The sequence below is a fragment of the Myiozetetes cayanensis genome, unplaced genomic scaffold (genome assembly GCF_022539395.1).
Source record: "Myiozetetes cayanensis isolate MyiCay16 unplaced genomic scaffold, myiCay2020 scf3, whole genome shotgun sequence".
Lineage (NCBI taxonomy): Eukaryota > Metazoa > Chordata > Aves > Passeriformes > Tyrannidae > Myiozetetes > Myiozetetes cayanensis.
The window spans coordinates 35,742,452-35,769,626 of NW_026087521.1; the positions used below are offsets into that span (position 1 = coordinate 35,742,452).

Consider the following 27,175-nt stretch of genomic DNA (forward strand, 5'->3'; position numbering starts at 1 on the left):
CAGGGAATATATATTCTATATAATTCTAATTGATACATATAACAACCTGAAATAAATTTCACAGTTATGTCAGGTGTATTTTTAAGAATCTACTGAAATATATAGAATGGAGGGAGAAAAAGTGATAAAATCAGCAGAAATAAGTGGAAAGAGTGAGAACATTGTGAGTACCAGAACAGCAGAGAACGTGTCATATTAGGTAGGAGGGAAGGGCGAGGCAATAAACCACAATAAACAAGCTATGTCCCAGGAGGAGGAATGGTCACAGGCTTAGAGGGGTTATTTGGAAATGCCAAAAGTCTCTTGCAGGATGACCAAATTCATAACATTTCAATTTCTGTAGCACCGTTCACCATTGGTCTACGTCAAAAGTTGCTTGTGTTAATACTTGCATTTTAGTGCCCTTTCATTATTTATCACTGGCCCACAGGTATTTGTTTGCACGCACATTTGAGCAATGTAACCGCAAGAGCATAACACATTTTTTTTGTTCAGGCACAACTTTGATGCACCTTTCTTCCTCTTATACATGTCAGCAGTAATTTTATTTTAAATTAAAAGACTTATATCATGTCAGTCTGCATGAATAGAAATTACTCCAGTCACTCACCTGTCACTTAGCACAGCACAAAGCAACAATGCCCAGGAGACAAGGCCAACTGGTGGAATCAGTGAATCTCACATTGTGCCATTGTGTTCACAAGCCCACTTCAGCTTAGGTGATGGGTGGGTGGCAGCTAAAGCTTTGCTGCCCAGGCCCACAGATGGTAACAGTGAGTCAGTGATGGAAGTGGAGGCGGAAGGGGCAAGAGGGAGCCGAGGTGGCTACAGGTGTCTGGCTGCCTCCAGGGGTAGATGGGGACAATTTCTGTTGTCACAAGAAAGTGTGTGGGTTATGACTCTGCTATTTTGCTAAAAGGTAGGCAGAAGTGAAGTAGCATCCTTAGCCGAAATGCCGAGTAACTGAAATAGCACAAGCTACCAGTATTGCTCTGTGACTTGCTACACACCCTACATGGTACTGAAGCCCCAGCCTGCAGTACCAGCACTGATACCCAAATCCAGAGCCATGACAGCGTGGGAGGTGGGCACACCATGAACTGGCTATTATGGCCACTCTCACCTGGACTCTGCAGGAGGGTGCTAGCTCACATACCCATCCCATTTCCCTGGGGACTGCCCCTGCCTTTGGGGGAAGTCAGTCCCCAGCTCCAGGGCATTTCTCAAGGAAAACATCCTGTTAGACCTCTCTGTCATAAAAACTCTCCTGCACGAGCACCTCTTCTGAGTGTGACTAGCAATTTATTCCATGGAAAAAGGCAGTCTCTCAAACAGGTGGCTCTGAGGGTACATATCGCAAATCCAATCTTTGAAAACCATCCAGAAATCCACAGAAGAGCTGTGCAATGAATCCATGTGAAACTGTTTAGGCTACCTTTGGTTGAGAAACAGGTAGCAATTTAGACCCAGACATACTTCTGGGAGAGCCTACTGGGATTTCCTAATATAGAGGAAAAGTATTCCCATTGTCCAGTAACAAAGTACAGTGAAAATGTTAATATTTTATTTGGCTTTTACATTGTTGTAACTGACAGTCTTGGCAAAAAGGCTATTTCCTTTTTAACAACAACAAAAAATATACCTGATCTAATTATAGCTGTGAGTTTATAGCTTTTACCATTTATGGTTATTATTGGTGAATACTGGTGTTGAGGATCAAATAACTTGCTCTGGTAAGACGAACTAGTTTTTAGGTACATATTTAATCCATTCAAAGATAGATTTTTTGATAGCATAAAATCTGAATATAGGGCAGGAAATAGTTACCTGAAAGATAGCAATCTTTTTAGAAAGTCCATAAGAGGATATTCAATAGAAAATAGCCCTAAAAGTAATTCTTCCATAAATACAGGCATCTCAAAGAACCCTTTTGAAGTATGCTTCAGTTAATAATTTTTTTTAATAATAATACATACATTAGCACTAGTATTACCAATATTAGCGTTAATCATGCAAACTTCTTTATTGCATTCTTTATGCTATGGAATAGGGCTGAAAACAAGACATACTGCATTGTCTTGAAAGATGGGGGAAGGTCTGAACCCATCATATGCCTATATGTTCTAATAGAAGATGCTTATAGTCTCAGATCCTCCCCTGGAGTCCTTGGATTCTCTGTGTTCCTCCAACAGTTAAAGTCTTTGCTTTCTGTTGAAGAATAGAAAGCAAAAACTCTCTTCTCTTTTACTACCTCGATGCAAAGAAGTTATGTAGTGAGCTCACCTTTTCCCATCTTATTGAAAGGGATTGCACAAGGCTGGCCACAGAGCAACAAGGAGCCCATTTTTAGTAAGCATCTCTTGTCTACAATAGGTTTTGAATAAAGAAATCACAGTCATATCAGTGACACTTCAAGTCAGACGATTCATTTTTCTTGGAGATACATAATATATATATATATGTATGTATATATATACATGCATATATACATATACATATATATATATATGTATGTATGTATGTGTGTGTGTATGTGTATATCTCCTGACTACATACAGGTATTTTTCCACTTCAAATTAAAGTAAGGGAGCCATACATGGGGTTTCTCTTATTTATTAATATTTTATACCTTTTTTTACATTTTAAATTTAATTTAAAATTAAATTTAAATAACTTTATATTCTTTGTGTTCCCCCTGTTAATAGTATGGACCAAATTAGAGAAGATTGTTACAGCACACCTGTCCCAGGTTGGACTTGGCTCCCAGCCAAGTGCCTGGACCTCAGGGACAAAGCCTTCCCCCTCCCTCTCGCTCTCGCGCAATTGATCGAAAAAATCACGAAAAAGAAAATCAAAAGAACCCAAACATCCCAGCATCCTCTCTTGTTGTGTCTTGATGGGGAAGAGCATCATGTGAAGAGTCTGAGGAATGGTAAACATTTGCAACAACATTATATTAAAATCATCATGAGACTAACTCTCCTGAAGTTTTAGCAGCTGGGACAGCCACCTTACTGGGTATGTAAGTGCAGTCAGGAAACCACTTGTGTCTGTGTATTGCCTAGAATCCCAGAGAGGGGTCTTATTACATAGTCACAGCCCTCTTTTCAATTGGATAATATGAACAAGTCCACTGATGAGAATTCCCAGGAGTATTTTAAATCATACATTTATAGAAGTAGATTTTATTACAGATCACGATAAAAAAAATAAAAATGCAGTATTTGTTTGAACACTCCCAAAAGGAAACTCCACCTGTCCACCTCAGAGGGCCAACAGGTTACTAAAGCCTATTAATCATTAGTGAGGTCATTTCCGGGTCTTCCCTGACCCTAAAATTAAGCCATAGATGGTGATTATGAAAATCCAATTGCCCGACCTGTTTCCCAGTTGTTTGTTTAGGCTAGGTAGTTTCTTTAAATACACATTCCCCTGTTTATTCAGCACTCCTGAAAAATGCAACACCCAGATTCCTGAGGCTCTGCTTCTCCTTCTCTCTAGCGGTTTTGAAAGCAGCAGTGGTGGCTGCTGCCGTCCAAAAGCCATTGCCCTCTGACCCCAGCACTATGGACACGGGAGGGGCAGCCAAGGGGGAGCTGTGTTGGGCGTGTGGGTGGAAGAAAGCCATTAATTAACACGGAGAGTGGCGCTGGCTGTGGCTGCTGGGGAGGGAGTTTGCTTTGGGCCCTCAGATCCCGCTTGTACCAAGGAACACTCTGCAGGGATATTCTCCCTGGGTTTTACTGAAGGGAAAAACACCCCAATTCCCCTGTGCGTTTTGCTTCTGTGGTGCTCACAGACTAGGCCTAGACATGGGTCCTGAATCTCTCACCTTGCTGCTCCTTCTCATCCGCAAACGCACTGAATGCAGGTGGGTTTTGCACTGCTGTGATTGCACCGGGAGAGCACAACTAGGCACTTGCTTTCCAGCACTTACTACCTTACTGGTGCCAGACTTCACCTGCATATCTAGTTTTATGTTTCAGTGGAGCGATTCAAAGAAAAAAAAAGTAAATTTATAAACAATAAAAAGAAATACTGGTCTCAGCTTTCTTGCTGCTCTTAGCAAAATAGCTAAGAGAAACCACGGTCACATAGATGAACGAATATGTAAAGCTGTGGTGATGTGTGAAAAGCAGAGTAACCGAGAAAAGGAATTAATTTTGGTATAAATCGTGTATTTCGATATAAAATAAATAAAAATAGCAAACTGGGACTTCATCAAGAAAAATCAGTGTTGAAAAAAGAAAAAGTAAAAAGACAGAAGAACAGAGAGGTTAAAATAATCTTTGTAAAGGACTGAAGATGCAGCTGTTTTCTTCCAGCCTCAAGTAAACACTAATATAGATCTTCTAATAAACAACTGAGACATTTCTTCACAAATGAAGGTCTATAATATCCACTACAGACGGTCCTCAGAAGATAGCTTTGAGATAGCTCTCATTTGAAGTGACATATGATAAATTTTAAAGTAACATTAACAGTATCGTTAAATAATTGCTTCTAACAAGTGTAAGAACACTTTGTGTATTTTTCAAAAATGCATACGTATGATTCTTGCTCTGTGCTTGCTATCCTGAAATACATATCCACTATGCATTGCTGATATGACTGGTCATCTTGGGAAAGTAGAGATGAATGAGAGTATGGTTACATTAACAGGTGTGATGATCTCTTGATTTTTTTTCTGACCAGGAGCATACTATCTCAAACAAGCCTTCTAAGCATGCAGTAAAAATCCATTATTGATCAACTCAATTTGAAAAACAAAGTTGCATTTTTTCTTAGGTATACGTTCTTTTCTTAGAAATTTAGAGCTCATAAGTTTCAGTTTTCTGTTATGCTGCAGCACATATTAAAGAATATCGTGATAGAAAACCCCATGTGTTCTGATAATATACAATACTAATTAATACAATTATCCTCTTATTTACTCTTAATTTCAACAAAGGACAATCAATATCATCACTATTAATTTGAGAAAATAATTAAAAATCATTAGGTAATTATATAAATGTCATCCTAATATTTTCAAACAGTACTTATTACATATAGTGTACTTTTCATTTTTACACTCCTAGGTCCCCTATGAAGCACTGTTAAACAGATGTTATGGGCGACCCATGATGAAAACTCAGTTTCCCAAATAATCTCTGCTTTACCTGCTGACAATTCTGGGTTGCTGCTGGTTTTCACTCAAACAAGGGCTGCAGTTTTTAGGAACCCACTCAGACCTCGGGCTTTCCTTCTCTGAAGGAAATTGCTCTTTAACTGACTTGAAGATTCAGTACTCTTTATGTCTATCATTCACTTAAAAAAAACAGTTGCAGAGGAATACAAACTGATTTTGATAGAAAATCTGCAACTATGAATATAAAGTGACTGATTTACTTTGCATTATGGCCAGTCTAAATTTACACTGTTACCTTGAAGGATCTATTCTGCTTAGCTCATGTTTGGCCTCTTTGCAGAAACTTTACGATGCATGAAACAAAAAATTCAAGACCTGAGTTCTACCTTCAGCATTTGAATGTGCAGGTGGTCAAAACTTGACCTTCCCCTCTCTCCTGATATCCCCTGACATACCAGTGCTACTTAAACCACCAGAAATTACCTACTGACCTCCTGTCATGTGTGGGAACAGTAGACCTCTCTTCCTCTATAGGCTCTTGGTCTAGTTTCCAAAGCCTTATTCCTTCCACAGATTAACCTTCCTCTGGCTCTGATTTTTCCTCTCCAAAAAGGAGATCCTGGACAGATAGGCAGATACTAGTCAAATTTTCCACAACCAAGTTTAACAATTAAATGGTTAATATTACTGATATTTGTATTATTTCTGCTCTGACTCACAGTTGTCTGCACCTGACACAAGTCCTGTAGCCATAGGTATGGGCAGCCTCATCTCACCAAACAGAGGACCTCATTTACAGGGGGTAGTGTGGACATAACACTGAAACTAGTACCTATCACCAGAAAGCCATAGATTGAATATATTTAAGCTCAGGGCTGTGAGGGAGGCAATAGTATAAAGCATGCGTCTTGGAAAGAATATTCCTGAGTTACCACTTCTGCTCATGTTTGCTCTGCCACACAGCTCTCTTCATAATGTTCCAGTGCTGCATTTTTATTTTTCTCCACTTATTTATCACTTGAAAAACTGATGATTCCTCAAAGTCTGAGGATTCCCCTGACTCTGAGGAAGGGGTATAAAAGTGATGACAGCAAGCTGTGTGCCTACTGAAAGGAGAAGAGGGATATATGTCTGCTGTGAGGCAAGACTTCCAGTCCTCTGCAGCTTCCCAGCTACAAGAAACCTCCTGGCAGCATAATCCAGCCCTCTTTGAGTCCACAGAAACTGATCAGGAGCCTCAGCTATAAAGTTTCAAATAGCTTTTCTGGAAACTGGAGGCACTTCATGTTCTCTCCAGATGGTCTGATCTTGTTCCCACAGCCACGAGCAAGAGCAGGACAATACCTCTAGCACTAAACTGCAAAAATTCTAAGGATCTACTCACAGCTCAGCAGGTTAAAACGAGCTGAGGAAACGGTTTTGACAAGGACTTCTGGATTAAGTTTTAAGCAATCAGTATCTGGTTAGGACAGGAATGGCTCAATATCCTGTAGAGGAAAACAGCTGACATGAGTGTAGTTTCAACTTTCCCTCTTTTAATCAGGCTTTCTAATGTACTGCCAATTCACTCCTGTTCTGCCCTCGATAAGGCTACGCTGCTCAGCTACGGGAACTGACTGTTCAAAAATGCAAAGCTTATACAACCTCCCATCTTTTCCTGTAGATTATTTGTACAATCAAATTGCATTTTGTCACGCAAACTTCTCTCTTCAATAAAATTTGGATGGCAATAAAGTTTGAATGGCAACATAAAGCTCTGTTTCTCATTCATAGTCCCATATATGTGTCTCCAGCATGACTGAAAATTGAGTCAAATGTTCAGAAGTAAAAATAAGTGAAGATGCCAATTTGTTGTGCTTATTTGAGCTGTTTATTCAAAGAGCTGAACAAATGTTTACTAATTTATGGTTAATTCTCTTTAGACAGGAGAGCTTTAATTGAATGCAGTTTTGTTTATTGCTATTATTATCTTCTTGCACTGCAGCATTGCTCTATTTCATACTGGAGGCCTCATGTCCTAGATGACCTGTTCTCTCTCTGATTAATGCACATGCTAATTTAAACCAAGACACAATGAATTTAAACAAAAGGGATTAAAAGAATAGGAAAATGAAAAAGAGAATGGAAAATGATAAGAATTGACTGCTAGGCCTCCATATATTAAAAAAATGCACAATTCAAGGAGCTCAGATAGAGCATTTATTTAAGGTAAGCCAAGAAGAACTGTTAAAAAACCCCACATATTCTGTCTGCTGTATATTTTCCTTGAAAACTAAGGAAAAAAGCAATCTGCAAAATACTTTTGTCATACTTGTATGAGTTGCCCCTCTAGGATTTCAGTTCATAAGTACCTCCGCAACATCCTGCAGGAGCTGTAGCCACATACCGTCATTGTTAATTTAGATCTCTTGTCCACGTGCAAAGCCAGATTACTTGTCCCAGCACATGGAAGGCTTACTTCTTTGGTGAGCACTACAGCATACCCAGAGGGTGCTTGCCTGCATTATACAGAGAACAGCCTTCCTAGGAGAACTGATCCAATTGATGAGGATGGAGAGGTACAACACTACCACAATAGCTTCTAGCAAGTGTTTTTTAAAGACTGCTTAACTGAGACTCTTTGCTATTTAATTGGTCAGCCATATGGTTGCACAAATGAATAATGGATCTTAGATTTTTCATCTTTTAGACAGAAAAAATGTTGTGGTTTTTTTTCATATGTAAGTCAATTTATCTTCATGTATTCCGTAATAATTTCTTAAGCACAAACTCTACTTCCCTCCTGCAACTGCTGCTCATGTAAGGAATATCATTTACTACCTTTAAATCTAAACAAGCAAATATATAATCTATTCACACATTAATGTCCTTCAATACTCTTTTGAGGTTTTAAACATAACCAGCTGACCTAGAAAAAGACATGGGTAGGAATAATTGCAATGTAAATGGGCAGTATCTTCAGACAGTATCAGTAAGAGAAAATTATTTTTTACTGTGACTTGAAGACTAATCAGTACAATGAGTTCTTTCCTGGTGAGTTTGCCATTTGGGAAAGACAGGAAGGAACATCTGGGAAAAGAGGCGTTTACTACACCCTGTCAACCTTAAGATAAAAAAGCACGTTCCTTGTTTATTTGACTTGGTCTTCATTATCTTTAAACTACTGCAAGTGTCACACGGAAGATTTCTAAGCAGACAAATGAATTGTTAGTGCACTTTGAAGAAATTACTGAACAGCAGCAGTTTCTGAAGAATGTAAAACCTCCAGACCCACATTGTTGCTCAACAGAGCTGCGCCATCTATGGACATTTCCTAAGAGAGCTGGCAGATTGGCTCCGCTCAGTCACACCATCTAAGACTGCCTGTACAGACCCCGAATCCTTGTAGCTCATACACTTTGGAACACACAGTTCCATTTGCAGGATGACTTATATGCCTAAGTTGTTCTATGAGATGATGGGATTTAGGCCCTTAGGACCCCTCTGTGTGCATTTAGATCTGCCATTTAGCTGCTTCTAAAGTCTCCAGAGCTGACACCTAAGCTAGGTATATAAACCTTGCACTCTTTCCAGCTTTTTTTTTTTTTTTTACCCACTTTCATAGTCTGGCTTTCCAGCCTTGCTTTCTATGGGAAGGCTTGCTCAAACAAGTATATTAATGTAAAAAGTGCCTGAATTCCCTTTGAAAATAAAGTTTAGGAAATCCATTTAGGCTTGCAATTTGAAACAGAGCAATGCTTGAATGCTTTTAAGAAAGCTATAAATGTCTGCGTACCAAGATGTACTTTATCTTGCACTTCAGAGCTTAGATAGATGCTTAAAAGGACCCATTTAGAACTGAACGGCTGATTTGGAATAGACAGGTAAGAGATCTCAAGCTCTTTTCTACAGAGCTTAACAGCCCTGGCCACTGTCTGCTTTCATCAGAGACATTCCTATAGGGGACTGCATAGGCAGGGCTCTAGAGAAGGGAAATGCATCTGTACCTGTGCCCAGAGATGAAGGCCAGAGCAAAGGCTTTCTGGATCTACTTTCTCATACACACCATCAGTGAGTCAGTACAGATAAAAAATTTTAGAGTGATATATGACAGTTGCTTCAGATTAATAGTCTTCTATTAGCAAAAGATTCATGACATTAAGAAACTTAAACAGCTTGATTTAAATTCACTTCTATGAATTTGGATAGGAGATGGAAATCTGAGGATTCTGACTAAAGTAGTTTCCTCTAAATGCATATTGCATTATGAAATAAAGAGAAAGGAGGTAGGTCATATCTGAAAGGTAAACCAAACTCACTCCTAATCTGACCTCCATCCCATCTATCTTGGTACAAACCCTCTCAACACACAGGGCTTCATACAGCTAATGATGTAACATGGGTCACGTTTAACATACATTGAAGACAGTTCTGTAGAAATATGAACATAAATTTGGTATATTGTGTAAGGCCAAAGGTTGAGCAGTATCCTGTTTTCAATAATGGCCAGCAAGAAGAGGTTTTAGGAAAGAATGCAAGAACAAAGCAAGCAGGAATGACTCATTACTTAATTAATACTGTTACTAATGTTTAGTTCGTCCTCCATCTTCTGGCACTTGTGATTTAGGAATGTCCTGAACCAAAGAGTGCTTCCTCATCTTTTTGCCTGGTGTCTTCTCTTGTATGTTTTTTTCTACAGACATCTTTCTTAGCCTTATGAACTCTGCACTAACCCAGGATGATGAGCTCAGTAACTCGGAACCAGGTAATAGTGAACACTGTACATGGGGACTAGAGAAGTACTTAAACCATCTACATTTGTGAAAATCCTTGTAATGAAGCAGAAAACATTTATTTTATTTTAATCTTATCAGTAAATTGCAAATGTATTCTCTGCAGCCAAAGGATTAACTTGGGGATTAATTACAATACCAGATTTTGCTTTTCACAATGCCTCCTTCTTTTGAAAACCTATTCAGTATTGTGGTCTGTGGGCCAAACTCTCTTCCCAAATACCTCTATAAATCCACTGAGGAAAAACAAGCTAAACAGAGTTTAAAGTGAAAGAAGCCCATGCAAATTGTATTTATTAACCACTAGGTATTTTTCTGCCCTTCTGATTGTTTTCCTTAATTTGTTGTAAGATTATGCTTTTAGGTCCACTATCAAATCCAGGGAGAGTAACTGAAAGCCTCTGGACTATATACAGCAGTCCTCTGGCAGAATCTGTTACAACTCAGGAAGGATTTGAGACATCTCAAAAACAGGAGATGCAGCTGTTGGGGGATGGTGGGAAGCGGAAGTGCCAGCCCTGGCAGAGGGGCAAACTCAGCTGCCTCCTGCCCAGCACCAACCCTGTCTCTCACTGGCAGCAGAGTTTTCCAGGGAGCTGCTATTGGTCATCCTGAACCGTCAGGACTGAGTTCCCTAGAGAAACATTGTACTTCACGACATTTTTCTGTGTGGGAATTATATACAAAACTTCCCCTTCTGATGCCTATCGCATATTTGAGCGGTCATTTGAAGTTGCTGTGTTCTGTTTTGCTCTTGTTATCAAATCGCAGTATTAACATAACAAGGATAATTATAGGTACCATAAATTAGTAGCAACAATACACAGTTTGTTAAGCATCAAAGTATATTCTTTGATAGAGAACACAAGGGAAGTCCCTGACCTAGAAAGAAATATCACTTTTATAGCTTCTTATAGACTCCTCTGGTTAGAGAAATGAATGGAGAGTTCAAGAGCCCAGGTACTTTATGAAGACAGGTACTGATTTGAAATACTATCTTGGATCATTTACTTAACCAGTTAATGTCCCACTTGTCTTAGTATGAAAATCATAAAAAGAGTTCCTGAAATGTCTTGGCCATACTCAACTAAGGTTCAAAGTCAAACTAAACTGGTTCATCAGTTTGGATGTGATGGTATCAAAGCAGACAAATAACTCTAGCGAGAGCCTGGCTGAAATGTCAGTGTCGTAGGGAATCAGCTACTGCCTCTGGGCAGTATTTCTTTGGCCAAGCCATTCTCATAGTATACTTTGGGCATCCTCATCTCTGCCATGATGCTGTTGCTTCTCCATTTCCTGAGGCATGTTTGATTGTCTGTACACATTTACTATCTTGTCTGATGTTTAGAATGTAGGTCTTTTGGATAGAACATTTCATTTTTGTGAACATATGGAGTCTTGTACATGGGGATCCTGATCTGTGACTATGGTTCTCAGGTACTTTATTAATAAAAATGCTGAAGAGAATTTCCCACAAGAGCTGAGAAATACTCTGATCCACAGATTTACATGCAGTTTTCTTTGAGCAGAAGTGTATTTGCAAACAAGGGACATTTCTGCTATGTAACAATGTAAAGATTTCTGTACATACTAGCTCTGACTATGTAAAAGATCTCTTCTGAATATCCAGAACTGCATTCTTCAAAAAAGAAGCAGTATAATTAGTCAACTGTTCTGACACTGCACAGAAATAAAATGAATTATGATTGCACTCAAAGAAGAGATTCATAGTCTGGAATATTAACTGATGGCTCCAATATAAGATGGATGTAAGCACTTCCAGCACATGGCTTCTTGCAACTCAAAGAAATACTTGGATATCTTGCACTGCAGTTTCGGAGCCACTTTGATGTTTTTCTTTTCTTTAACTATTTTCTGTGTCTTTTCCTAACATTTTAAATTAAGGGGAACTCAGTTAAGTTCAGCTTTAGGTTGCCCTGTAGAAGAAATGGCATGATCAGAGATAAATGCATTCCAAAACAAGAAGAAAGGTGAGTATTTTTGTTTTAACTTGAAGAATTAAACTTTTTCAGACATTAATGGGAACACTCAAGGAAACTTTTCTGTTAGACCCCCAAATGTGAAAAATCAACCTGCCTTCTAAATATCAAAACTCTGTATATCTGGTATGGTTGCCTCCTTCCACGCTGTTTTCCCAAAATCAGTACTAATCAAGGGCTCATGAGATATTTCCTTCTTACAAACCAATCCCAGAAAGAAACTGGTGGTCTTCTCTTACACTTTGCCCCTTAGCACAGAATTTGCAACCCACCACTGTGAAAAGGCAATATAATTGGTTGCAAACGCCACAGACGGACACAGCCTGCTATGGGCTGAGACGATGCTCAGGGAATTCAAGCCCAGCTAACGTGCATCTCCTCACTTTCCCAGATGTCCAACTCTGCCCGCACATTAGGACAGCTGGTGAAGCAGTCACAGAAACCACGTCTGGATGGTCAAGCACGGAAAAGATTTGGAGGCAGAGAGGAGCTGAGGAAATCAGTCACTGGAAAGCTGCATCAGAGTTTAACACTCTGACCAAACAGGACTTAAAATCCCAAACCTGCTGCTCAAAAAGACAAGGGGATTACTCATACAACTCAAATCACTAATATGCTAAGGGCAACAACGGTCCCTGTAAATCTAAGCCTCAAGAAGCATTTAAATATTAACATGGATATTTTTCCTTGGTTTCTTGTGCCACGTCTGACTTTTCAAAAGATCGGCTGGATTAATCACTGCAAAACCACCAAAACTGTCTACCAGATGGCAGTCACTGATTAATTTTTCTTAACTTAAGCCAAAAAGGAAAAAAGTGTGATGGGTGGAGCCGTAAAGACAAGCACAATCAACATCCGACCAAATAGGGTTTCCTGTCACCTTGGGAACGACACTGATTGGCACTGCAGTTTCCTGTGTACAAGCTAAAACCAGTAGCAACTGAAGTAACAAGAATAAATGCCAGATAAGAGACCTGTGAATACAATAAAATTATTATAAAATTTCTGACTAAACCACAGAGGACAGTAAAGGCAAAACCAAGGGTAAGCATGGACTGCACACTAAATGCAGCACTGCCTAGTACATGAGAGCAGAGGACCATGAAGCTGCATCAGAAAATTTTTTCTAAATAAGGGTGGGCTAATTTGCCTGAATCATCCACTCCCAGAAATGAAAGTCACATTCTCTGAAGAGCTTTTAGTTCTTTGCAAGAGAAACAAAAAGGGATGCAGGACAATTTAAAGCGGAGATGGAAACAGGAGTGGATATATACCGTCTAATCCACACTAATCTGAAGTTATTTGTACGATGTGCCAGAGACAGAGGGAAATGGACTGTGGGTGTAAGTTTGGGCAATGGTACATATTTGCATTTATTTAATTAGATTGCAACTCCCACAGAGTTTTGCTTCAAAGAGCTCTAACCACACCCAAAACAGCTTTCCAACCATCCAGGAGTCAAACAGTTAAAATACATTTTTAAAACAGTCTTTGTTAGGCTGGTGCCTGAGTTCACTTCCCCTCCAGAGAAAGGGGAACATTCCTGCCCTCTTCCTACGCTGCAGATAAGCAAAGACATCTGTAATGGGCTGGACAGAATAGACATTTGTGCAACTCAAAGGTCCGGCACATGCAGAAAGTTTTCAGTGTGACTGTGCCCTAACAGAAATGTTTCACAAATGCAAGTTGGAGGCACAGAATTATTCTCTCTTCAGAGGTGAATCCACATGCTAACACCTCAGATCTCTCAGGCACTGAGCAGGAGACCCTAGATGTAGGATCCCACCTCATGTTCCCTGTTACTTAGAGGTAGCTTCTCCCACCTCAGTAAGCCAGATTTTCAGCTCTTGTTCTTACCCTGTTACCCAGAGTGCAGGTGCCAGCAGTCAGTGTGGCTTTTCAGCTAGTTGAGATGGTCTGAGGAGGAAGGAAGCCACAATGTAGGGCTGCAGGGAGACCCTGCACTGGAGAATTACTAAAAGGCCATAAGCAACTACCCACATCAGGACTGCTCCCCTCACGTCAGCTGCTACACCAGCTGTGCACTTCTTTAAGTGCAAGCTAAACCTTAAAAAAAAAATAAAAAAATCACAGTGCCAGGAAACAATTCCGGCACTGAATGACAGTGCTGTGTAACAAGCCTTGCAGCCCTGGTTTGTTTTTAGCCTTTGACAACAAGAGCACTCCAAAGCAATTCACTGTCACAATTTGGGAACAAGCATGTGCACAAACCATTCTCTTAGTCTGTATCCATTCCCCAGTCTTTTGTAGGTAAAGTGAGCTTGGCAGTATGGACACAAACTAATTTCTGCCAGGCAGCCTCAGTGCAGTAAGTGTTTCTGGGTGTATTGAATTTACAAGTGGATGTCACATCCCTGGAAGTGTTCAAGGCCAGGTTGAATAGGACTTTGAGCAACCTGATCCAGTGGAAGGTGTCCTTGCCCATGGCAGGGGTTCTGGAACTAGATTTTCTTCAAGTTTCCTTCCAGATAAAGCCATTTTATGGTTTTATGATTCTGTGACCTTACAGACCAGGACAGGATATAGCTGAGAAGTCTGACAAATGAGAGAAATGTAATTTTAAGTCCTTGAGAAAGTGGGATTTTTTTGTTTGTTTGTTTGCTTTGTAATTGTATTCTCTCACTCTTCTTAAATGATGTGGACAAATAGTAGCAAGTAGGACTTTTACTGTACCTCATGTTAAGGTTCTCCTCTTTGCTACATCTCTTCAGATGGACACAACACCCAGCCATCCTCAATCCAGTGGTCAGGAGTATGGCTGGAGGAGGTTTATATGCCAGGTCCAAGGTGGTCTAATGAGTTGGTGCCAGAGACACACCAGAGCACAGAAATTCCTGCCTCCCACCTCAAACTCAGTTTACCTGGTGCTTTGCAAATTCCTTCTGCTAGGATATCACCATGAAATTGTTCTCCAGCTCATACTTTCGTGTTGGCACATAGCTGTATTCAAATAATTACAATGACATTTTCCTGAAAACAATCCCTAGGATTTAAATTAAGAATGTAGAAAGCATATTCAGCACCACACAATAGGGCAAATTTATCCTCCAAATCTCTGCAAAGCTAGTATATTTTAGCCAGGAAATTCAAGGCCCCTTCCTGTAAATATATTAAGTTCCCATGCTTGTGCAATAAACTACAAAACCTGGCATGTTTACAGTGGTCCAACTGCAAGGTGCTACTCTCTGAGCGTTACTTGAAATGATTACTCACAATGGATGGTTTTGTATAATGATAATGGATCAGAAACACCATAATTACATTTTTGTAGCAATTGTGCTCTGTGATCTAAAAATCAGAACAGAGCCAGAGATAATTGTTGGAAATTTTTGTCATCTATTAGAGCAGAGATGTGGTTGAACAGTGATACCCTGAGGTTATATTAAGGAAGAAAAGAGCACATCAGATTTTCTACCCTGGTTTTAATATTTTTTATGAAGTTTTATTTGGTATACAGTATTGTTAGATAATGATTCATTTTAATGAATACTGATTTTCTAAAACCAGGAAAAAAGGGATTACAGTTAGTGTTTGTTATCCACAGGGCAACTGACAGGGCACAGAAACTGCATAACTATAGTTTAATAGTTTGTGTGCCTATGTAGAATGACTAATAAAAGACAATAGTTACCAATATTAACTGTGATTTTTCTTCCACCTCCAAACTTGAAGCCCAAACTATTCAAGATTTTCTTTGTAGAGGTATCAAATACAAGATGTTTCTGAGGAAGGATGCTGAAATCAGACAGAGAACAATAATCGCTCTCATTATTTGTGTGACTATATGTGTGTATATCTTGTGCTAATGTATTCCTGTTTCAAACTTTTTCCTTTGGTAGTGAGTTCTACAGACTCTCCTATGGGTTATCGGAATCTATCTGTTTAAATGATATAAAAATTAGATTGCCTTTTCTTTCCATCAGAATATCTCTTTTTCTCATGTTATAAGGAAGCAGCAGAGATGAGCATTTAGCAGCATTATAATACACATTATTTTCCCTTTTATTTCATTATACTTACAGTGAGCTGTACTCACTGTATGTTTACTGAATGCTTCTTAGAACTGGAGAAAGAATTTAGGATCTTCAGGATAGTAAGAGAAATCTCACTGGTTACAGTCAATTGAGGCACAGAATCTTTATAATATTGCTCTGCTCTGTGGGGAAAAGTAACATCTCACAATCAGAGCTCAAGCCAAAATTCATTCAGCTGTTATGTTTGTAGGGAGCTACACTTGACCGATTTAGGTGATTTTCCCCCTACTATTCTGATATCTACTGATTTTCTCCAGAGGCTGCAGACTTGGTTGCACAGTGTCTGTTGAATGATGCCAGTAAGCAGCCCCCTCCCCTCCAGTTTTATCCTTGCTGGCTCTTCCCTTTCACAGAGGAACTTCTATTTTCCTGTGTCACAGCTATATCTCCATTGCACAATTATTTTATTTCATATTTTAAAAATATTTTATTACTTCACTTATCTGCTAGGTTTTTGCTCTATTTGCCAAGCTTCTTTCTAATATAGTCTCCACTCTCTTGCATTTATTAGCAGAGAAAAAAATGAGCCCAAAGCACATGTAAAATGTTACCTGCTCTGAAGGAGAGTCCTGTATGCCTATGGCATCCTGATATGTGAACATGAGGAACTCTTCCTTTTAGATAGAAAAATTTTTGATGAATATGTAACAGACTAAGAAACACAGTGCTTTGATTTTCCCCACTGATTATTTAGATGTAATAGCCAGAGTTTTAGGTCTTTGTGGCTAGGATGGAATACAATGCTTGAGAAAAATTTCCAAAGTGCTGTTTGTGGTTTTCAACACACAGTAAAAGAGATATTTTCCACATTTTCTTTTCTTCTATCTATTTTTATATAGTAACTAATTTGAACAAAACACCATATTGTGCACTAGTTAGTTGGAATACAGTTTTCTTAGTCAGAAATAATACTGGGACTAAAACTCACTGCAGCAAGGGCCAGAGGAAATGTAAATCCAGTTGTAATACTGTGTTGGTGTGGTAACATTCCTATTTATATCCACCATACTTGCAATTTAATAACTCTCTGCTTGTACTAAGAATTTTCAATGCTGGTATATCAGAATGAAATTTAAAATACCACATTCCACTTCACCAGATTCTGCTTTTGGTGGGAACCATTCATATCAAGATGAATTTTGGGCCAAAAAACAGAATAGAAGGAAACCTTACTCTGCTAAAGGAAAAAGTATATATTATTCATATAAACCTATAAAAGTCTAAGTAGAAAAATAATCACTGATTCAATATTCATGGATGCGCTGACAGAAAAGAAAAAGATCATTTACATCCTAAATTCAGGCATTGGCACTATGATACTGTGACAGTTCGTCACTGAAGACACCCACAAGAGAACACTCACTCTCCTGCTCCTTTGGTCAGTAACAGGATGGTGTGGGTTGACAACGGAGAAGGCCTTTGCTGCAAAGGAGCAGCAGTCGTGAAAACACCAGAAGAAAGCAACGTCAAAGTATTCTGTACTGAACAATCCAGAGGATGCCAGGAGGCTGTAAAGACAGCTCTTCACTTGCCTGCCTCAACATCAGTCATTAATTGTAATAGAAAGGGGGTAGTGCCTCTTTGTTCTGACAGTCCTCTCACCTCCACACCTGTCAGTTCATCCTTCGCTCTTGGCCACCACTGTTCCATCCCTTTCTCAACTGCAAGCTGCACATGGGCACACATCCCTGATCATCATCTAGGAAAATCATAGAGAACAGTTTGGGTTAGAAGAGACCTTTAAAGGTCAACTAGTCCCACTCCCTTGCCATGGGTAGCGACAGTTTTGATTAGGTTAGGTTGCTCAGAACCTCACTCAACCTGACCTCGAAGGTTTCCAGGGATGGGGCATCCACACCTCTCTAGGAAACCTATAATCAACTTATATCTAATCTAAATCTACCTTCCTTCAGTTTGAAGTCATTACCCTTCGTCCTACTGCAACAGGTCCTCCTAAAAAGTTTTTTTCCCATCTTTCTTATAAGCCCCATTTAAGTACTGAAAAGCCGCAATAAGGTCTCTCTGGAGCCTTCTCTTTTCCAGGCTGAACAACCCTAACTCTCTGTCTGTCATCATATGAGAGCCGTTCCAGCCCTCTGGTCATTTTCGTGCCCCCCCTTGCTCCAGAAAGTCCACATCCTTGTTATGCTGGGGGCCCTGGAGCTCAATGCAGCACTCCAGGTGGAGTCTCATGAGAGTGGAGCAGAATCGGGAGCAGAATCGTCTCCCGAGGCCACCGGGGCAGTTATTTTGACTAAATGATCACATTCCCTCCTCCAAGAGCTACAGCCAAAGGATAAAAGCGCCGGGTGGCACGCTGCCGGTGCGGAGGATGCAGGGGATGCGGGGGATGCGGGGCAGCGCTGCCCGCCGGCTCTAGGTGTCACCCTCTCCGCGCCCGCGCTCACGCACAGCGGCATCCAGCACGGCGTGTGCCTGCATCTCTGTGTGGCACACAAATCATCTGCGGCATTCTACACATTTGATAGTGCAAACGCTGCATAATCTGCTGGGTGTCTGAAATAGCTGAGTAAGAGCCTTTCCAGACAGGCAGAAAAATATGTTCATGGACTTGGCTCTAGTATTCAGAAGCACAGCACAGTTTAAGAAGCTGGACAAACTCCCAGAAACATTTTTATCCACGCACAGTTGTCCTTTAACAATTTGTTTGCCTCTGTACTGGCCAATGCTATTCCTATTAAAAATGGAGAGGTTCAGAGAGCCCGAGGTTCAGAGAGGTTCAGAGAGTCTGATGTGGTGCTTTGTGAAAATTCAGTTCCACTGTATTTTTGCATTTAGATCATAGAATCATAGAATAGTTTGGGTTGGAAGGGACCTTTAGAGGTCATCTAGTCCCACTTCCTTGCCACAGGCAGGGGTAGCTGCAACTAGATCAGGTTGCTCAGAGTCCCGTCCAACCTTACCTTGAATGCTTCCAGGGATGGGGCATCTAGCATCTCTTGTGCAAACTGTTCCAGTGTTTCATCCTCATTGTAAAAAACTTGTTCCTTTTATTTAATCTAAAATTACCCTCCTTCAGTTAAAAATCATTATCTCTTCTCCTGTCAAGGGTATGCCTCTCAAAGCAGCACCTAGTGTGCAGAGCAGGGAGAGCTTGCGGGGCAGGCATAGAATCATAGCATCTTAGAATGCTGTTTGGCCTGAAAGGGACTTTTTAAGGTCATCTAATCCAACTCCCCTCTGCAATGAGCAGGGGCATCTTCAATTAGATCAGGTTGCATCATCTGACTTTTCTGTCTCCTGCTTCAGAAAATTTGTCACAAACTTCCACCTAGATGGCTAGGCACAGTGCTTGGCATACTCACTGGTTTCGCATACCACTGATTTCCATTTGAACAGATACAGTCTGGTCTAGATCATACTAGGCATTTCATGACTATGGATCACACTTAAGGAATCAAACCAGGGACCAATGAAATCTCCACGCTAAGTTTTTCAAGGAGCCCCATATCCACCCTAGCCTGCCAAGAGCTTCTTCCCCTGGCAGAAACCAAAATCACGGTAGCAAAAATTATTGAATGAGTACCCTCAAGCTGTGGCTTTGATCAGGAGGGGTCCTCCAGGGTTGATCCCACTCCATATTGACAGAAAAAGAGCTGCCAGTAGACTGTTCAGTGCATGGCTTGCTGCTTGCAGTGTGTAATGAGGATGGCCCAAGGTTGCCTAGTGCAAGGTTTCTGTTGGGGCAGAAAGGTGGAGAGGAGTTTTAAGCTGCCCACTTACCTGGTCATCTGATGGCATCTGAGGCAAAATGTGTTGGTGCATTAGTACTTTTTGCCTCCAATGCTTTTGAGTGTCAAAATATGTACAAATTTGTTCATAATACAGATTTTAGTAAATAAATGAGAAATATATGCAATAATAGTTGCTTATGTAAGAGGAACTGAAGATAAACTATTCCCTAAAGTTCTCTCCCTCACATCCCCAGACTTTTGTATCACTGAGTTTGAAATAAACTTAAATCACCAATAGACTTTGCTGATAAAGTCTAGCTGCATTAAACATGACAAAAAGAACTGCACAGTGGGATATTATCACAATGACTTTCACTTTTCTAGGGTGGTTGATTAGTGTTCTTCTACAGTAGAAACTGAAGTGCTCAGTTCCTTCAACTTCTTTTTCCTTAGGAGTAAGCTGAAATGCCTGGTTTATTTGATCAAACATGAGGTTTGTATCTCAGCTCTCCATTTTGACAAACTGACTCAAAACTTTGTTCTTCCAAAGGATGAAATTAGGTTTAGGAGTATAAAATGCAGAGTCCCTATCTGTGGGGGTGAAAATTAATAACTTAGATCAATAGTTTTTACTTTCTTTGTTTGTCCTTAAATACAAACTACCTCTACAAATTCCTTTCCCCTAATCCCTCTCAACTACCACAAATACTATGTTAGGTACTAAGCATTATAAACTAGCTAGGTGATTCTCCTGCTTGTGGACTTTATTTCTAGGGTCTTGAGAAAAGAAAGAAACTATCAAAATGTGTTTACTGGCTTCCTCCATTCCTTTTTTTTTTTTTTTTCTGCAGTGAGATCACTAGATATTTTATGACAGCTCTGCCTTTCAGCATCTTTTGCTGATAAAAGAATCAGTCCCCCTCCCTGAGCTATGTCTGTCATAAATCCATTGATAAAATCTCTGTCATCTCCTATGGTTCGAGCTGAATCAGGGTTACAGCTCAGCTGAGAGTCTTTACAGATGAGTTTCTGCTTGGTCTCCACATGGCGTCTGTTCTTTCATTTCTTGTCTGTGCCAGGGCAGAAGAGTTCAGTTGCATGGCTGCATGCTACATTAGCTATTCAGAGCACTGATACCTTATGAAAGCGGCCTGAAGCCATCAGACAAGAAATTATATAGGTTTTGAACAGAGGAGAGACAGATGTCAGTGTGCATCCTCCTGTGGGAAGAATAACTGGTTTTATAAAAAGAGCACTGGCCCAATTTTTGAAAGGTACAATGAGTGGCAAGGTTTGGTGCCCAAGTATTTATGAGGAACTGCATACAAGTGTTGGTTTCATTATTAATCAATTCTTCCTCTTTTCTATAAAGCCTGTAGACTTTGAACTGTATACCGACCATCATGGAAGGCTGGATTTCAGAAGAAAAATTGCCTAAAGGTGATAATGGAAACACTGTATGAGATTGCTAAATGCACTCAGTGTAAATATTTCTTCTTTCTAAGTTTCCCATGTGCTAGGGACTCCCTGACAATGAGAACATCCTTTGCTGATAACCAGCCCCTGAGCCATCTGCCAGGATCTCCAGGACCAAAACAATGGAAAAATCAATGGAAAATGAAAAATTATTGAATTATTGGAAAGAGGAAAAAACTAATTAGCAAAAAGAATGCCACTAATGTGGTTAATCTCAGCCCAAACCTTCATCTTTTCATATGACCTGAACCTCTGGTCATATGAAAAGGGAAGGAGAGAGAGAATACTCATGAGATAGATATTAACACACCAAAATCCCACTTCTCAGATGCCCATATGGCAAAGCCTCCCATTCACTGGCAGAAGAGAAACATGAAATCATGACGCTTAAGTATAAAAAAGCAGAATAAAACCTGAACACGCCAGGCACCATCCTACCTTTCCTGGAGCCCCACAGGTTTCATTCTGAAAGGAGACGGACTGGCACACAGGGGAGGTTTGAGCTCAGGAACACACTGGCCTTGAGGGTCCACTACAACATTGACAACCTTTGGAGCCTGTTGAGGCTGGACCATGCTGTTAGTGGTCTTATACTCAGACTGAGATGTCTGCAGGGGAAGGGGCGACAGGTGGATCTCCTGCTTCTTTTCTTTCTCTTGTCTCAGTGACAACTGGATCTTCTCCTTTAATCTGTACAGAACCTAGGTAAATAAAGAGGACAGTCCAATCTCAATTGGCTAGTAAACAAGGCAAGGAAGGTATCACAAATGTTGGGTAAAATTTCTACGCGTGGCTTGCATTCCTAGAAGGTAAGTCACAAGTTGTGTTACACAGCATTTTACACAACCAGATAAACATTTCCATTACGTAAGCTGCAGAGTGTACATGGGGCAGCAGGGATTTTAACAGTTCTCACTGTGAGTCAGTAATTATTTGTAATACATATGTAATACATATTAAAGGGGCAAATAACATAGAAAAGAAATTAGTTACAAAAGATACTGTGAAGACAGAAGTAATGACAGAGTAAATGTCGAATTTTTTTGAGCATTTTAACACAAGAGAAGCAATGGTACAAAGTAAAATAGATGCTCATGACATGTTCAGGTGCAAATTTCTAATTATAGCAGCCTCATTTTGTTTTAAAGCAGATGTTTTTGAAAGTACGCACTCATCTGGCATGGAGATGATGCTTGAACTTTACTATGTCACTTTTGTAATGGTAGGCTGCTACTACTCTGAAATACTCCTCAGGATAAAGATATGCCCCATTATCCTCAGAGAAACACTACCTATTCTGGAATAAAGCTGAAGTAATGAGTGGCCTATGAAGTTATTTAAGCATCTGTTCAGAAAAGCCTGCTTTATAATTACCTAGAACATACTGTAATACCAGCATTCTCTGTCCACCTATTGCTAAGGACCGTGGATATCAGAAATCTGCAATAAAAGGTTTTCAGAAGTTGTACTGATCTTCTTCTATCAAACTCCACACTAATGGTGCTGGTAGAGGGCTGGAGGGTAGCAGGTGCTTGGTAATGTCACTCCAGAGAAACCCATGTTACACCTGTTTAACACATCTTATCTCTTTGGAGGACGATTGCAAAAATGATTTCTGAGCTGCAGTTGTGCCATGTTCAACATGTGCCTTACAACCTACAATACTTACAAGAATTACTATCATAAATATTGTGTGAGGTGGAAGGCACTTATACAGTTTTTTGAAGGTGTCTACGGATATCCTTATACCTTCCACTCTGCTTTATCTGTTCCTGTAAAGCATTTGACTTGAATCCTTGAATAATGACAAAGTCTGGACCAAAGCATTTTTTCCTCTGCAAGTCAGAAGCTCTTTGACAGCTGTTGCCCCACTACTGCGCATAAAGATCTATCAATCCATAGCTTACCAGTGAAGACTGGATATATCTGATGGGTTTGTTTGTTCAAGGATTAGCATTAGAGGTTTAGCTGGGAATTGACCTAATGTCATTAGCAATACACCCATTAAACAAGACTTAGGAAAGTAAACCATCTGTTCATTCAGAAGAGTTTAGAATTGCATAGGTACGATCCCTTTGCCATTATTTTGCAGAAAAAGCAGCCCTACTGTGAAGCAAAGGCACAGGTATCAGTAAAGATAAAATGATGGCTTGAAATACTTTATTCTCTTTTACTCAACTGATTGCTTTGGTTTAATTTGTTTCTGGTAATCCACAGATAAACAGCTCTGATATTCATGGCTGTGACAATGCTCACCATACCTTCTTGTCACTGATATGTTTTGACATAGTTTCACTCCTTGAAGACCCAAGGTATTGTAGTTTTGACTTCCAAAATATGGACAAATATTATTTCATATCCTTTTTAATAATCTATTATTAGACCCTAGGTAAAAAAGATAGCTTGAGAGTAGCAGAAGTTGAAAAAAATCTAAAGAACCACAACTGATCTAAGTGCTAACACACTTTCCTCAAAAAGCATGATGGGGCTATCATCACTTAAAGTACTTCCTACTCCACACTTTAAAGGACACTTCCAAGTCATCTACAGATGCAGGCTAAGCTTTCTGCTTTTGGACTCTTTGAACTTCAAATAACCACCTACTGACAAATAGGTGCCTACCCTGTAACTTTTATTTTGGCAGTCTCATATGCTTTCTAAAGCCAAAGCTACTCAGGATGAGCCAAATGCCTTATGGTGTGATAGACTGCAATGGCTGAATTTGAAATACTGAATTACTACTTTTCATAATCTGCCACTCTGACACATACTAAATGGGACGAAAAACAATGTGAGCTGTTTCTTAGCTTTACAGATTGCACATACTCCATGTATCAGCAGGTCTCAGCAAAATCTGAGACAGAGTCCATTTGCACAGTCTAAACAGTAGCACACATAAAAAAGGTACAGGTTGGACTTGGGAGGCAACAGAAGGGTGAATGCCTACAGAGAATACCACAGCATCACAGTAATTCCATCTGGAAGGGAATTCAAGGAGTCTACTAGTATTTACCTCTGCCTGAAGTTCAGATCAGCTACACCCAAACTGTTTCTGACAGATGATTTCTTAAAGGCTGAAAACTCCCAAGCTTCCCCAAGCAATGCAATTCAGGGTCTAGTGACACGCAATAACCAGAATCTCTCCAATGAGTCAGCCAAATCACCCTGAGAAAAATGTGCTCCTTTTCCAGTCCCCAACTGAGAAAGTATTATATTCTTTCTTATCACAGTCTTTGAAATCTTTCCGTGTTTGGGAACTGTCATGTTTCTGTTTGCTCTTCTTTTCCCTGTCATAAATAAACAAATAATTTCATGTCTTCTGTGTCTCTGATCTTGCATCTCTTTCCTCCTATAATTGCCTGACATTTTTCACAAGTGTGGTAGAGAGAGACCACAGAGAATAAGACACAATACTACAACCAAATTATTACCAGAGCCAAGCTGAATTCAGGTCTTAGAGATCATATCCTCATTCATACATCCCAGGGCAAGAAGTGTATTTTTTGCAACACTGTGATGTTATTCATTTACCTAAGTAAATGAGTAACATCATCTACCCAAGTATATGTTCTCTGATATTGATGAAACCTTTCCTAAAGTACTGTTGCTTTGCCACATATTCCCTACATTGTATTGATGTACATGATTAGAGTTCTTGTCCCTGCCAAGCAGCATTCTTTGTCCTTCCTATCTTTCCTATGGCACCTTAATAATATTTGAAGTTCTGATATTGCCCTACACAATGTTTACTGTCTGTGCATTCTGCATCATTTATAAAAATACTGTGCAGCACTAGGACAATCACAGGCAGCATTTTCTATACCCTTCCAGTTAAACAGTCAGTAAAGACCAAAATATCTCTTCTCCAAAGTAAAAAGTTACTACTTTTAGAGTTACCCTTTTATTTTTGAGTGAGATGGCATGGAGAAATGGAGACGACAAGGAAGTAGATATTATACAAAGCAATAATTTTCTGTGGTAAAATAAGTGCTTTTCAAATCTTAGTTAACTTTAAAAGATTAAATAACATTTTTTTATAAATGAGATGATTTTTTTAATACCTTCAGTTTAAGCATTCCTTCCATCTTGAGGTTGTAAGTGGGAAATCCATTGAAGTTAAAGAAAATTGTGTTTGAAAGTAAAATATATCAAAAGACTACAAGATACTATGTGTTCATAAATGTTAATAATTGTCAGAGAATTCAGTAAACACTTTTATTTATGCACCACAGAAGAATTACACAATTCAGAGATGGAAAACATGTAAGAGACAACATTGGAAAAAAATGCAAAAATTACCCTATGAAAGTCAGTGGTGGTGTAGTGTTGTTCATCTTCTGTGTGACCATTGCACATCTCATACTCAACATATTAGAAGTATGTCTAATGCTCAGAAGCCTGGCCACTGTACTCATACAATGTCAAAGGCAAGTTGCTCAAAGATATGACTACTCCTTCATGTACTTACTAGTCATTTCAATGTAAAATTTGTATATTTGATACATGAATACTGACACATACTCTAACAACTGTGCACTGACAATTTTGTATCAATGTGGTGTTGCTTTTACTATCCTATAAAACTGAAATATAGGCAGGTAAGACTTAGGGATCTTGGGATTTCTAGTAAGAAGCTTGAGAAGTCATCAGTCCTGTCCCTACAGAATTACTCTGCAGATTTAAGAGCCTGTTATTTATTTCTTCAGCTTCCTTCTAGTTACATTCTTCTATTGGACTTAAAATACATCAAGAAATGTGGTTCTTCAAACTTTGGTTTCTCAGCACTATGAGAGAGACCAACTCTTACTTTGTAGCAGAGTTTTAATAGCTTTGAGAAAACACCTCTGCTGTAAAGAATGTGTGACCCTGTCCTTCAGACTGAGAAAACCATGAAGCAAAACCCAGGAAAAAGACAGTAAAAAGGAAACTTACCATTAAACAAGTCACTAGAATGACAAAGATGCTGAGAAATATGACAACTGCATAAAATCCTTCTTTGCTCCAGATTTTGTCTGCTTCATGCTGGTCTTGCAAAACATTTTTCTTTTTTTAAGCAAAGAAAGAGAAGGAGAAAAAATGTTACACTGTAGCATGTGCAGATTTGTCACAGTTTACATTCCACAGTATATGGCACTCACTTTGAACGCTGCTATTTGCACACTCCCCTGGGCACGCACCCTGCCTGCTCGCTGTCTGCCGGAGCGGGTGTGACGGGGGGCTCCCCACGGTACACGCAGGATCTAAGATTCTACGTGGCTGCCGAGGTAACCCTCCAGCAGGAGTTACAGGCTTGTTGAAGGTAAGCACACAAGACCCACGGTCTTTCCTGGAAACTACCTGGTCGTTAGGTGAAACAGCTGTGCTCCCGCCTGGGCTTTGGGAAGAAGCGCTCGCCCTGCCTGTTTCCTCCCAGTGCTTATCTCTGGCCCCAGCACTCACACGCACCACCTTCCCACTGCTTACACCTGACACAGGAGCAAAGAGCAGGTGACTTGCTGGTTTTACCTTCATGAGCCAGGAAGCCCTGACACTGTCACCTCTACATTACACACACATATGAAAAAAATACTGATTTTTATGAAAATAATCTCATTATCTATCTATAATTCTGATTATTCTTAATCTCATTATCTTTGGTTTCCTGCTGGCAGTACATTTCTGAAACAGCTGTGCACACTAAAATTTCCAGAAGTTCTAGGGAACTTCTGGGGATTATGAAATAATTATAATTGTAAAAGCATTTATTTTTGCCCTTATGGCAGTGTGGAGATTTGGCTGGACTATTAATTACCAGAATTTCACTATGTTTTCAAATATACCCTCAGTCTAACTGCAATATACTATTTGGAATAAAATATGCTGTCTTGTGTTTCTGTGACCACAGTTCAGTAGACATTGTACTCCCAATTTTCAGCTGCTTGCTCTTTTTTCTTAATTATTTTCAGTACAACTCTCAGACTGAGTAAAAACAACTTCTTAAATTCTGGTTTCCACTGTAAATATTCAAGGTCTTGGTGTTTTATCTTCACTGAAATTCCCTAATGGC

General features: G+C 39.7%; 1 protein-coding gene across 1 annotated transcript in view; it reads right to left on the minus strand.

The window, feature by feature from the left end:
- PTPRR (protein tyrosine phosphatase receptor type R) overlaps nucleotides 1-27,175 on the minus strand; it is a 142,410-nt gene that overhangs the window by 37,437 nt on the left and 77,798 nt on the right. The window contains exons 5-6 of the mRNA XM_050324996.1: nucleotides 26,062-26,172; nucleotides 21,568-21,830 (exon numbers count right to left, since the gene is read on the minus strand). Coding sequence (XP_050180953.1) covers nucleotides 21,568-21,830; nucleotides 26,062-26,172 — 374 coding nt within the window. The remainder of the gene's footprint in view (nucleotides 1-21,567; nucleotides 21,831-26,061; nucleotides 26,173-27,175) is intronic.